This window comes from Scophthalmus maximus, chromosome 12 (genome assembly GCF_022379125.1).
Source record: "Scophthalmus maximus strain ysfricsl-2021 chromosome 12, ASM2237912v1, whole genome shotgun sequence".
In the NCBI taxonomy this organism is placed as follows: Eukaryota; Metazoa; Chordata; class Actinopteri; order Pleuronectiformes; family Scophthalmidae; genus Scophthalmus; species Scophthalmus maximus.
This window is the reverse complement of record NC_061526.1, coordinates 8,839,203-8,853,225: the sequence shown is the minus strand read 5'-3', so window position 1 is coordinate 8,853,225 and position 14,023 is coordinate 8,839,203. Positions and strand designations below refer to the sequence as shown.

Sequence of the window (14,023 nt, the reverse complement as noted above, 5' to 3'; positions counted from 1 at the left end):
GTGTAAGAGAGCAGGATGAATTTTGGCCTCCTACCTTACAGAGCAGAGTCAAGTCAATATGTCCAGAAAATCACCGGCAACTTAAAGATCTTCTTCTTCTCCTCCTTTTTATATTTCGTTTTTTGAAGAATCACTTTCTTTCAGTCCTCTGGACTGTTTGAATCCCGACAGAGATCAGTGAGGATGAACTTAACGTTTGTCGAGATCTCAGAGTCCAGGATCTGGAGGGAGGGGAGGGGAGGTGGGGGGGGGGTGTATCCCTGAGTCCATCACAAGTTCAACAACAAACAGTCCATAGTTGCTTTTATCTAGGCTGTAATTACTGGCTTTATCAATGATTAACCAATTATTTACAGATGCTTTATAGATCAGAAAAACTTTTGGATTGCCAGGTTTTGAAAAACACAAAACCCTCTTCTGGACACATCCTCTCTTAGTGACTGACTGACCAATTACATCCTCTGGAAGATATACGAGATAAACGTGAGTAATTGAACTATAATATAGTATTTTTTTTTCCCACGTCACCAACAGTTTTTCTCAGCTTATGATATTGAGATAAAGTAATTTTACCCTTTAATAAATCTGTATATTCACTGGTAAACAGGCTCCAGGGTTTAATGAGATTTTTGTTGCCAAGGTTTTTCTTTGAGATTTAGACGCCGTCACACACACCAACAGGATGTTCACCAGCTGTAGCCGCCTCCCACCAGGATCTCATCCCCCCTCCACCTCAGCCCCTCAAACCCCCCCTCACCCCCTGACCCCTCCCTGTCGTTGTTCAATGAGCTGGTAGTTTTACTGAATCACTGCCTGAAGCCCCAATCAACTTGGATCTACTACTACAGGGGCAGTTTTTAAGCAATATCGTACGGTGGCCCTGAAGTGCAAAACACGACGACAAAAAACACAACGACAAATAAGAAAATGTTCTGTAATTTATCATGTTTTGTGTTTAGTTATTTCCTGTTGTGGTTCATTGTTTATTTTGAATGCTGCTGTATTTTTGGATTTGCCCTTGTTTTCTCTCGTTTGTCATTGGGTTTTCTCATAATGCCATCGTGTTTTTCTCATTTGTCGCTGTGATTTGCACTTCAGGGCCACCGTACTACTTTCAATAGACTTTTGTACTGATGAATTTCCATCACATATAGAAAATGAAGCCACAGATTAAAAAAAGAAAAACCATGCTACAATGACAACAGCTGTGTTTTTATATTTTAAAGTTCTCTATAATGTATTCCATGATTCATGTTTTTATTCATTTCTTGTTTCTCAGGTCGTTCTCTGGTATACATTTTCCATCCTCGTTCAGTTTAGTCTTGATGCCGGGTGTCTCTTTAGAAAAGGGATCTTAACCTCAGGTGTCTGTGTCCATAGTCCTGTGGGCTGCAGAGATTGGTGAACTATGAATGTCCATCCAGTCTGACTGGACATGATGCGTCAGTGTGACTCTTCTAACTTGTGTGTTTCTGCTGCAGAGACTGTGATGCTGAGGATGAAGGGTGGTGATGAAGAGGAGGAGCGCCCTGGTCGGGGTCAGCTGGTGAACATGAGTCTTTTGGTTCTGGAACAATAAAACAGTAAGAAACAAAAAATACAATAACCACGAGTGACTGTGGAGTGGGGAATCAGCCGCCTCTGTCTCCCCCTGCAGGCGGAGTCTGGCCACTGCAATCTTTAACTGGAATTAAGCAGCAAAACACTACTGCAGTATTTGAATGGGTACTTCTAATACTACTGCTAATTTACAACCAGTAGAACTTCTACAACCCTCACTACTTCTACTGCGTCTTCCACAATTAAGCTCCACTACTTTTACTACAACTGTACCCACGTACTATAATAGTATTGTTTTTTAACTATACTTCACATCTTTTACTAACATGTATTTCTGCATACTACATTTCTACTTGATATGTGTATAACTACAACTGTTTGTTGTGACGTTTACTTCTGCTGTTACTGGTTGCATTAATACTTCTTACTAGTACTATTACAACAAACTACTGAACGTTTACAACTTTGCTACTACTACTACTACTACATTTATTCTAGTATTAATAATAATTATCCTAATGATACAATTATCCTAATGATACTATTTCTAGCCCTACTACTTTTGTAGTCATTTGATAAATTTAACTACTACTATTCAGTGGCGGCCCATTAAAAATTCCCCTCAAAAAATAAATGTAAATGTATTTTCTGGCGGCCTCTGGTGGTAGAGTTGCAAAAAAACGCAAACCAACTGAGCGACCGACAGGGGACACTTTATAGCGGCGCACCGCTTGATTCCATTTTCTGTTTTTCCAGCAGCGTCTGAAAATTCAACGTGAACGCGACGTATTCTGGAGCGTTTAGTTCAACAACCGTATTCAACGCGACGTAGAAACATGGAGACTCACACGGAGGTCGGTCCACCTCATGTGACTGTATTAAACTCATTTATCAACATAGTTATGGACAATTTATTCGATTTCGGTGAATAAGTTATTCTAAATGTTACTCACTGTAGCTTTAACGTTGTGGCCTCACTTCGGTGTCCAACAGCAAAGAGATTTGCCCCTTTGGCCACGAAGAAGAATCATCCGGCCATGTCCATTGTATTTCTTTGACCTGTCACGTGTCCCAGCGGTGACCCCTTGCTCTTCATTGTACACAGCACGTGTCTCTAAACCGGTGGTTGGTCATTTTTCATCAGTATTGAAATTCACATTGATTTATATTTATATTTTTTATTTTTTTTTGCAGTGGCGGACGACGAGCGCGTGTGACCGCGGGTCCTGCCCTTGTCCGGTGATCCCGCGCGAGGACACTGCATCTCTCTCTGGCACACACACACACACACACACACACTGGGAGAGAAGGAGAGAGAGAGAGAGAGAGAGACGGAGGCGGAAACCTCCATCTGCCCTGCTCGGTGACCGACCCGTCATCCTCGGGCTCGGGAGAAGAAACGAATCCAAACCCCTTTTTCCTTTTTCCCTTTTCTTTTTCCTGTTTCCGTCTCACACCGAGGACCGAGGGACCGGGGCGGGGGAGGATGTCAGGGCAGCGGGAGGGACCTGAACATGTAGGCTATGCCCCGTACTGCACCACCAGCGCCGCCGCCACCTGCCCTCCCGGTACCGGTAAGTCACGCAGGGAAGGATGAGCCGCCGGACACGCGTCCGACCCGTGTGAGCAGGGGCGTCGGGACGCCAACCGTCGTCCGGTGATCGACGTCAACTGACCCGTGGAGACAGTCCTGAGGTCCTGTGAGGTCGGGTTACCGTTCAGCCATGTTGCAGGGGGGGGGGCAGAGCGGGGCTCCTGACACCTGCCCTCATTCCCGGTAACTGTGGAGGGGGGGCGTTAATAATTGCCCGAATCGGCCGGTCGTGCGGGAGTTGGCAGCTCCGGCGTCATCCCGCACCGGGAGGTGACTTTTCTGACTCGCAGTGGCGGAGGAGTGTGAGCGGCGTTCAGCCATGATGCAGGGGGGGGGGGGGGGGGGCACCGACAACCAGCTAACGGCGCGGGACACGGGGGGGGGGGTTGACACCGGCCGACCGGGGGGGGGGGGTCCGGTCATCTTCGCGTCCCGGTCGGATGCGGCGGTCCGCACCGTGTCGCCTAGAGACGGAGGCGGGAGGAGGCTGAACGAACCGGGGTCGACGAGGGTAGAGAGTGAACCGAGGCCACGAGCGGCACGTTCGGTTCCACTCGTTGAAAAATGTCTTTTTATTTCCATTTTTAATGAATACAATATGTTGAGTTTGACTTACATCTTTATATTTATTTTTATTCATATTATTATGATTATTATTTTAATATCTATTATCCATTTGATTTAATGAGTTTTGATTTGCTCTTGATCAACAGATGACAAAGTATTTTGTCTAATTAAATAATTATTATATTTCTAACCTATATTTATATATTTTTTGCATTAGTTCTTCTGAAATATGATTTTTAAATACCAACATTTTTATTTATTGTCAAATTTCTGATTTTGTTGTTTATGTAACACCCAATAATATTAAAGATGAGTTGATTGTTAAACTCTCAGGAACAGGAAGTGATCAGGACCAACAGCGGTCAGCAGGCGGACTGATCATTGATGATGATTATTGATCATGAATTGATGATTGGTCAGTGGGTCTTCAGGTGGTGGGGGGGTGTCAGGGCAGGAGACGGCACAGCGGGGTCCGTTACCATGGCGATAGCCTTAGAGATGATTTATCCCCCTTATTATTATTGGACCTTTTCAATTCAATGATTTATTCATTCACAGATTCACTTTGTTCATGCTCCTTCTTCTTTTTTCTTCTTCTCCTCCTCTTCATCCCTTCATCCCCCCTCTTCTCTATCTCTCTCTCTCTCTCCTCTGTGTCTCAATGCTCTCCTGTCCTCTCTCGCCCTTTGTCCTCAAGGTTTTCCTCTTCCTCTCTTTCTCTCAATCCATCTACTTCACCTCCGTCTCCCCTCTTCCCTCTCTCTCCCTCTCTCTCCCTCTCTCTCTCTCTCTCTCTCTCTCTCTCTCTTTCAGGTCAATGAGAAACAGCAGCCGCTCCGTCTGAAGAGCGAATCCTCCTTTGTTTTCTCCTTCACCCCCTCCTCCTCTTTTTCTTTTCTGTACCATACTCTCCTCACTTCCATATGATGAAGAACACAGTCGTCTTATTTTAGAAACACTGCCTTCCTCCTCCTCCTCTCCTTCCTCCTCTTCCTTCTCTCTTGCCCTCCTCTCCTGAGTTTTGACTCCCTCTCTTTTTTTGCAAACACACACACACGCACGTAGGAAAATGAAGCGTGGGTCGAGTGTGTTGCAGCCTCCCTGTGATGCAGCCAAACGACACACACACCCTGCAAACGCACACACACAGACACACACCGGCGGTGGTGGTGACGCTCGCTCGCTGAGTGTGTCCAACACACACGCTGAACACGCGCCGGACACACGCGCCGCAGGTTCGAGCCCCTTCCCAGCAGCCACCTCTCTGTTCAGCCCTGATGTCAGCACCAAGATGGCGTCTGACCTCCTCATCAGGCTGTCAGGTAGCACGTACACACACACACACACACACACACACACATATATAGGGCTGCAACTAACAATTATCTTTATTGTTATTTAATCTGCCGGTTAGTCTATGAAATATTTCTTCTATGAAAAATATTTATCGGTATCAGAGCTCATGTTTACTGATATGAAATCTTTTATTGTACAGTTGCAGAAAAAAATAGCTTTTCTGTTTTCTTTTTGTTTATAGTTATTCATGATGAAGTTATTGTGAAATTATAAAATATAAGGCCTCAATTACATTTCTCTGTCATAAAGGTTTGATAACGTCGTCTCATCTCTCTCCTCAGAGGCCACCCAGAAGGCCCAGGTGCATCCTGGGAGCCAAGCGGAGGCGGAGCCCCAGCGGCTCGAGGTCCCGCTGGAGGTGCGCGGCGGGCAGCAGGACGAGCCGGGCCTCGCGCTCTCACCCGACGGCCCCGGGGCGAGTCCCGAGCCGCCGTCCCTCACGCACACGCCTGACGGCAACACCGCCGCCGCCACGGACACGCTGGCGTCCGAGTTGCTGAGGCAACTGGCAGGTACAGGTGTGTGTGTGTGTGTCTGGTTTAGTTTGTAAAATGTCTAAAAGAAAAGTACCACAAACTGACTGATTTCCCACCAATCACAGAGCGGCAGGAGGTGAACTGCCCCGGCGTCAGGGTCAAAGAGGAAGAGGAGCCCGTGGAAGTCGACGCGATGGTCGTCTGCGACCTCGTCCGCGATCGGCCGGCCGCGAAAGAGACAAGCTCGTCTTCCCCGGAGGGGGCGAGCCGCCATCGCTTCACCATCACACCAGTAGAGCGGGATCTCGGTGGCAACAAGGCGGCTGCGCAGTCGCACCCCGGAGCCCAATTGGCAGAGCCGCGTCTCTCGGCCCTCAAAATGGAGGACAGTTTCTTTAACGGAGACTGCCAGTCCGCCAGCTCAAAGACGAGCGACAGTGTCGCCGGCAAGTTCCAGTTCCGAGTGAAGATGGAGGAGGACGACGTCTCCAGGACCAGGATGACTGAACAGCTTCTCTCCGGAGCCAAGATGGAGGATCAGTTTCTCTTTAAAGCCAAACTTGCCGAGCGGCCGTTCTCTGCAGCCAAGACGGGCAACAGGTTCCTCTCCGGGGTCAAGACGGAGAACGGGCTCCTCCCCGGAGCCAAGTTGGCCGACCGCGTGTTGTTGTCCAGGGCAAAGACGGAGGAGCAGCTCTTCTTTGGAGCCAAGATGGAGGACCAGTGCCTCAGGGCCGTGCTGTGGCAGGACATGTCGGTTAACCTGGCATCCACGCTGCTCCACCAGCTCTCAGGTAGCACGAACACACACACGCACACACGCACACATGCACACAAACTACACACTCAAGACAACCTGTCATGATGTCATATTGTTACAAACACACACAATGAGGTCATACACAACGACATTCTGACCAGTCACCATGACGTCACTTTGAAGACAGACGTGTGTGTGTGTGTGTGTGTGTCTTTCTGCAGAGAGGGTCAGCAAATCGAACAATCCGCTTGTGGAGAGGTCGACTCCGCCCACCAGGAGCAGGTAACGTGTCACTTCCTGTCATCGGTCATTGGTGACCTCTGACCCGACCGACTGCAGAGGCAGATGCTTCATTTGACCGGACAATTATGTGTGTTCATGACTCACCGTGTGTGTGTGTGTGTGTGTGTGTTTGTGTGTGTCTGATTCTACAGTCCTGTTTTGAAGCTGAATGGGGACCCACTCTGTTCTCCCCCACTTGTGAGGACCCAGGACCCTCCACATGGTAATCTACGTCACACACACACACACACACAGGAATTACGATCAGTGTGTTTTTGAGCTTGCTCAGTTTGCTTGAGGAGGCGTAGATCTTTGATTGCTGACAGATGCCTCACGGGAGCGTTTTCTTATTCAAACAACGAGTCGGCGTGATGCTCATCATTGATTTGCTGCCTCGCCGGTCCCGGTGTGATACGCAATAATGAGAAATGACACTGTCAGTCAGCGCGGAGGGATTAAAGGCTCATCAGTACCGCTGACAAACTGATCCGAAGAGAACTTTTTCCTTTTCCAGAACCAACAATGTCCCACTCAAACCCCGTCTGTGGAAAAATCAGCTTGTAGCCCATTGGTTCCTCATGAAAAAGGTTTTCAAAAACGTTCCATAAATATATGTTTTTCTTTGTAATTTCAACAAACAGCTCGACAAAAAGTTTTTTTAAAATTCAAATGTTACTTAAATCTACAGTGTTTAATAATTAGAAAGAACTTATTCCCAGAAATTGAAAATATTGTCCATAACTCTGTGTCCATATATGAGTTAAATATAGTTCCATGAGGTGGACCCGACCTCCGTGTGAGTCTCAACTACGTCATGTTGAATACGGTTGTTGAAGTAAACGGTCCAGAATACGTCGCGTTCACGCTGAATTTTCAGACGCTGCTGCGAACCGGAAAAGGAATCGGCGGTGCGACACCATAAAGTGTCCCCTGTCGGTCGCCCAGTTGGTTGCGGTTTGCAACTTTACCACCAGATGCTGCCAGAAAAGTAATAATTTCACACTTTTGTGGCATTTTATCGAGCAAACGGTTATTCTTATAGTCAAGAACATCATACGGTTAATCAATAATTTAAAATATTTTGTTGCATTCCTACTACTGTATTTTTTTGCAGTGTTATAGGGCTAATTTTAGCTTCCCACTGTGATTTAGGTTAATATGCAGGAGGCTAAAAGCTAACAAGCTAAAACATTTATTTAGGAACAATCTGGTAATAGTAGATGTATAAAATCTAATTTAATTAATTGTAACAGAAAACCATGCAGTCTCACTTTTGGATTTTATTTTATATGATTCAATAAGTTTTAATAACATGATTCCAGTTTATTTACTCAGCTGCTACAGGCCTTTTTTAACAACTGCACTCACTTCATCAAATACAGATCTAGGAGCATTCAGTTTGCCTGCAGTGTTGTTTTTAAAAACCTTTTTGTTATTATTACTTCTTAATGATCGTCTTCCGGTGAACTGTTCTTTTTGGTCCGTGTTATAGATTCATGCTGCCGAACACACAGCGCACCAGTGATAACTTCCACAGGGGGCTCTTCATTAGCACAGTCTGGAGTGCACATTAAAAAAAATATATATATATATATATATATGGCAGCGGAGGAATTATTTCATGAGTCGCTAAGCACAACAATAACCCCCCCCTTTTTTTTCTCCTTTTTTTTGTCCTCACAGAAACCCAAACCTGCCACAGTAGATCTCAAACCACAGGTTACTTCTACAGGTAACACACACACACACACACACACACACACACACACACACATGCAAGTTTACGCTTCTGTTCTTGTGAGGACACCAAATTTAATTCTTCCCTGAAACCCTGGAAAACCATGAAGAGGCAAAGAATCTTCCACATTCCAAAAGAAGGTCCTCATAAGGTCTTATTGTGACCAAGGTCCTCACAAAGATTGAAGCACAAGAATAATAATTTGAATCCCTTCGTCAACTTTATTACTGAATTTGAATCATGTTATTCACAGATGATGAATCAAAAGTGTTTTTCTACCTGTAATTACTTGTTATAACTTATGTACTGATTTATGACATATTTTATTGTACAGAATAAACAATGCAGAAAAAAGTACATTTTACATGAAATAATTTTTCTAATAAAAAAAGTTCAAGTTATATATATTTGTTTTAATTTGTGTTTTCTTTTTATTCATAGTTTATGGTCAACCTAAATCAATATCAGGCCTTAATTACATTTTTTTGTCATAGAGGTTTCGACATCATAGGAATTATTGACAGTAAAAAATAAAAATATATACATATATATGTCAGCCGATGTATCTTAATTTCAAATCGTTAGTTTGTTGTTTGTCTAAACTCGATCCGAGTTATTATCAGAAGATAATGCATAAAGAAACATGAGGAAGAATCAAATACCTGTTGGTTGCCATGGCTACTGTGACACATGCTGTCACCCCCTCCCAGGTGTCACGTGTGCGGCTTCGAGACGGAGGGCTGCGGCCTCTTCCAGAGCCACATGACGGGACACCGCCAATGGGAGCGCGCCTCCTTCTCGCTGCACTGCTGCGCGTGCGACCACTCGACCAATCAGGAGGCGGAGATGAGGGCTCACGCTGACACGCACGCGCGGGGCGACACGGCGGTCGGCGGAGGCGTGAGGTGAGGTCACCTTTTGATTTTCATGCGCGCGTGTGTTTCAGAAGCGAAAAATATCTCGAGTGTGTGGCGTAGTGGTCGTGGAGTGTGAAGCCGTGGTGTAGAGGTCCCGCCCACACACACTCTCAACCAAATCGTTGTGATAAGACAGAAACCTTTTTTCAACTTTCATTTTTTTTTGTTTCGTTCATGTCCCATCTGCTAACATGGAGGGGGCGGGGCTTATGGCCAATACTGCAGCCAGACACCAGGGGGCGATCAGGATGATTTGGCTTCACTTTTGGGAACAAACATGTTGTCCATCTTTATTTCCTGTTTGTGTTTTTTCTTCAGAATTTCTTTTTTGTATCTTTAAGTGTGTGTGTGTGTGTGTGTGTGTGTGTGTGTGTGTGTGTGTGTGTGTGCACGCACGCGTGTGTGTGTGTGTGTGTGTGTGTGTGTGCACGCACGCGCGTGTGTGTGTGTGTGTGTGTGTGTGTGTGTCATTAACACCTGCCTACCCTCCTGACTCCCAGATGCCCCATCACCCCTCCTGCCGCCTCCGCCTCCTCCTCCTCCAGCAGCACTGCCACCACCACTCTGGCAGTTGCCGTGGCAACCCCGCCGGAGAGGAGCACCTCGGAGCATCGCTGCCGCATCTGCCAGAGGTCGTTTCCCGGGCAGCAGGAGCTGCTGGTTCACTTCCAGGGTCATCGCCAGGGCAACCAGTATCGGTGCGACCGGTGTGGCCACCTGACGCGGACTGCCAACAAGCTGGTGGAGCACGTGCGCGTGCACACGGGCGAGCGGCCGTTCACCTGCCACCTCTGCCCGTACAGCGCCAAGCGGCGGGACAGTCTGCGGCTGCACTGCAAGGTCAAGCACGCCGCCGCCGCCGCGCTCGTCAACGGCAACGCGGCGGCGGACGCGCCCGGCGACGTCCACACGCACCGGTCGTACGCGCACGGAGACAATCAGCGTTCGAACAAACACGTCCAGCGGCTGCACACGGCGGCCAACACACACACTGCTGCACCCTCCTCCTCCCTTCCTCCTCTTCATCCTTCGCTCCACGACCGGGCAGGATGGAGGGATTTGTCTCCGCTCCTCCCCATCACGACACTCATCTCTCTGAAGCCACGCGCTCCTTCTCCACCTTCCTCCTCCTCCTCCTCCTCCTCCTCCACAAAACACTCCTTCCTCAGTTACCTCGGTCTGACAACTTCTTTAAAACTTTAAAACTCCTTTTCCTTCCTCTTCTTCCCTTCATCACCTTCTCTTCTCTCTGTTTCTTCTCCTTTCCCGTTTCCTTCTCCTCTACTTGTTTCCTCCTGCCTGTGTCCTGTCCCCTTCCCCCCAACTCCCTTCCTTGTTTCCCACCTTCTCCCTCTCCTCTCCATCTCTTCCTTGTCTCCTTTCCTCTACTCCACTCCCATGCCCCTTTCCATCTTTCTCCTCTTCCCTCTCATTTATTCTCTTCTACTTTCCCCTCCTTGTTTACAATCACCTCCTTTTCTCTCCTCCTCCCTCCTCCCCTCCTCCCTTCCTTCTCTCCTCTCCTGACACCATGTTTCATCTTCTCTCATCTCCTCGTTTCCTCACCTATGCTCTCCTCTCTTTTCCTTCCCTTGTTTCCTCTTCTCTCCTCGTCCTTGTGTCCTCATTTCCTCTTCCTTCCCTCCTCCCCTGCTTCTCCTCTCATCTCCTCGTTTCCTCCTCCTCCTCCTCCTCTCTCCATCCTCTGGACTGTTACAGCGATGGATGTAAAGCTCTGTAATGTATCCGAGCTACTGTCACTCAACAACACCACGTATGAGAATGTCAAACAGGATTTCTGTTAATGCTCGAACGCACTGAAACACACACGATAGGAACGTTTTTTAATTGACCTTTTTGCATCATGCTTGTGAGTTTTTGCCGCCTCCCCTCCCTCCTGCCTGCTTTAGCCGCTCATGTAACCACTGAACTCTTAGCGACGTGTAACCGTGTGCACATGTATTTATTGCTCGTCTCTCTCTCGTCTCCTCAGAAACCCTGCACTTAAAAATCCTCTGGTTTTGAACAGAAAAAGAAAAGACACGGAGACGGCTTTCATGTAAAGATCCTTTTTTTTGTTTGTTTTAGCAAAAAAACTTCAAAGAATTTATTTTCTCATAAAAGATGTGAGATAAATAACGATGCGTCGGATTCAAGATCGAGTGACGCGACGTGTGTCTTTTTCTGGTCACGTTTCACGAGTCATTTGGTCCAAAACCCCAAAGCGTTGGACAGATTCAAAGTGTTGACCTGATGGTGGCGCTGCAGGGAAAGTCAGAGGATAATCACAGTTGTTGTCACAGTTCATCCTCGTGGGGATCATGACAGTTTTTTCGTGGAAATCTAGTTATTAATGTTGATTGAGACGTTGCACTAAAAAAAATGTACATTAGTTTACCTCAGGGCGGCGCTGAAGGTGAAGTGAGCAGCAGCGCCCCCTGCAGCCTGACGCGGCCACTAATTTCTTTTTGGCTCCGTGTCCGAGCGATGACGTCTTTCAACTCTGACTGCGTCGTCCTGAAACACAACTGAACAGCTGCACATTACCCATGATCCTCTGCTTCCTGAACCTGAAGAACTCTGTTCACAATTCTTCATATTTTTTAGAGATTCCTGCTGATTATTTGGAGATAAACGCCGTTTTTTTTACGACGTCGGAGTCTTTTTAACTGATCTGCAGTTCGTCTTTACTTTTTTAAATATTCTCAATTAATCTAATGTATCTGTTCTATAAAATGTAAGTGACAGGAGACATCTTCAGAGATTCAGTTTATCATCATAGAAAATATTTACTTCTGATTAATTTATGAACATTTTTAAGTATAAATATTTTAAATCAACGTGGTTTTGAACGTCTGACTGAGAATCACTTCGCTGCTGTCTCTTCATCCTTTGAGGATTTTTAAGTCGACAAGGTTTCTGGCAGACAGCGATGATATTTCTAATATTTGTGTTGTATATTGATTATGTATTTATGTGTTTACACGCCTACATGCGGCTCCCGCGAGTCTGAAATGTCTTAATTGAAAGTTGCACTATTATAGGTAGAGACAAAGAAAAAAAATCATTGTAGAAGATTTAACTTTCTTTATTATTATTTATTTACACTTCACAAAGGCAGAAAGTCGAGTGGAGCATCTTCAGTCCAGGTTCAATCCACCGAGGCCAAAATGTATATTTTAATCTCTAATATTATTTACATGAAAACATGAATTGTACATTTTATGAATTTAGGACTGCGCTGCTTTTACATCACACGTGACCGAGGATAAATGACTTTTGCAACTTGTGAGTGTTCACTCAAGAAACTGGTGGGAAGGTTTGAAAATATCATTTCACAGTTTTAATCCATATCCAGTAAAATGTGGGTTTTTATTACACTGAACATCTGCGTTTGTTTGGTTTTACATAACCACATTCAAATCTGCTACGTTTTTTATTTTGATCGGCACCAAATCTCACTCACACATAGATTTCAGTTCCCTCAATATGCCTGTTTGGTTTTTATTCCATTAAAAACCCATGAATTAATCTCTGGGAAAATGTCCGGAAACCCCCCCCCCCCCCCGTCCTATTTCACAATCGTATCTCGATCCGCTCCGAACTTTACTGGATTCTTTCTCGGCTCACGTCCGACCCCTCATCAAAGTTTCATGGCAATCGGATCTGTACTCTTTCATTATTTCTGTTAAATTTTCTTTTTCTTATTCGGTTCTTTAAATAATTCAATGAGGTGTAGAGATCGGACTTTAAGTGGAAAGAGCTGAACACGAAGCATCGTCGACCGTGATGATACAGATTCTGTAGGATGACAAACTGACCGGAAACTGCAGAAACACACAGGCGGACGCAGAATCGGAGAGATTAAAAAAAAACCAACAGATCTTTTATCTTCTGTTTTTATCTTCTGTATCCTGTTACTGTTCGCAGCTGCAATGATCAATAAAGTTTAATTTCATCGGATCATGGTTCTTGGCCTGTTCACATAGACTGTATGTATGTATGTATATATATATATATATATATATATGTACTGTATGTACATGACTGAAGGTCACGCCGGTGTGACTTAGACGACAGGCCCCTGGACGCAGACGTTTGACGAGACGGAGTCACTGTTTGGTTCTGTGAGTCTTGTTTGTGTCTCTGCTCGTTTTGCGCTCCTTTCTAATAGTTTCCTGAGTCTTTGTTGTACTTTTCTGTCTCTTTGTGGTCGTTTTGTGAGTCTCTGTAGTAGTTTCGTGTGTCTTTGGAGGTCATAATGTTTCTCTCTGTTGTAGCTTTGTCTCTATCCATCTGGTAAATCTGTCTCTATGCTCATTTTGTGTCTCTTTGTGATTTTGTATCATATAGTAGTAGTTTTGGGTCTTTGTGGTATTTTTGTGTCTTTGTGGTAGTTTTGTCTTTGTGGTAATTTTGTTTCCTCTCCGTGTGTCGTTGTCACTTTTTAGTCTTGTATAATTTTTGTCATTTTTCATTTCTAATTTTTCTTCCCTCTCTCTCTATCTGTCAGGCCCCGCCTCCTCCTTATTACTCTAATGTAGTAATGTGTGAGAGCAGCAGGATCATGTGGATCATTTTACAGAGGGTGAGATGGTGAGACAGAGGGTGAGACATTGAGACAGAGGGTGAGACGGTGAGACAGAGGGTGAGACATTGAGACAGAGGGTGAGACATTGAGACAGAGGGTGAGACATTGAGACAGAGGGTGAGACGGTGAGACAGAGGGTGAGACATTGAGACAGAGGGTGAGACGGTGAGACAGAGTGATGG

General features: G+C 45.7%; 1 protein-coding gene across 3 annotated transcripts; it reads left to right on the top strand.

Annotated features, from left to right (window-relative positions):
• The first annotated feature begins 1,447 nt into the window (after positions 1–1,447).
• On the top strand, positions 1,448–13,213 carry LOC118283971 (telomere zinc finger-associated protein-like). Of its 3 annotated transcripts, none has more exons than XM_035606492.2 (10): positions 1,448–1,583; positions 2,755–3,134; positions 4,535–5,043; positions 5,359–5,589; positions 5,679–6,347; positions 6,535–6,595; positions 6,748–6,818; positions 8,279–8,327; positions 9,044–9,238; positions 9,751–13,213. In XM_035606492.2, exons 3-10 carry the CDS (start codon positions 4,791–4,793, stop codon positions 10,451–10,453), a joined length of 2,232 nt encoding a protein of 743 aa, XP_035462385.1. In that variant the 5' UTR covers positions 1,448–1,583; positions 2,755–3,134; positions 4,535–4,790; the 3' UTR covers positions 10,454–13,213. The 3 variants fall into 3 exon arrangements, with proteins under 3 accessions (XP_035462385.1, XP_047192199.1, XP_035462365.1); XM_047336243.1 differs by having other exon boundaries at positions 5,359–5,595; XM_035606472.2 differs by lacking the exon at positions 1,448–1,583 and having other exon boundaries at positions 2,594–3,134; positions 5,359–5,595.
• Positions 13,214–14,023: the final 810 nt, after the last annotated feature.

Excerpts from the sequence above, each read along its gene's own strand:
- LOC118283971 (XM_047336243.1), top strand. The coding sequence starts at position 4,791 with ATGAAGCGTGGGTCGAGTGTGTTGCAGCCTCCCTGTGATGCAGCCAAA. Across the intron at positions 6,348-6,534 it reads GCTGCTCCACCAGCTCTCAG|AGAGGGTCAGCAAATCGAAC; the intron begins GTAGCACGAACA and ends GTCTTTCTGCAG. Across the intron at positions 9,239-9,750 it reads GCGGTCGGCGGAGGCGTGAG|ATGCCCCATCACCCCTCCTG; the intron begins GTGAGGTCACCT and ends CCTGACTCCCAG.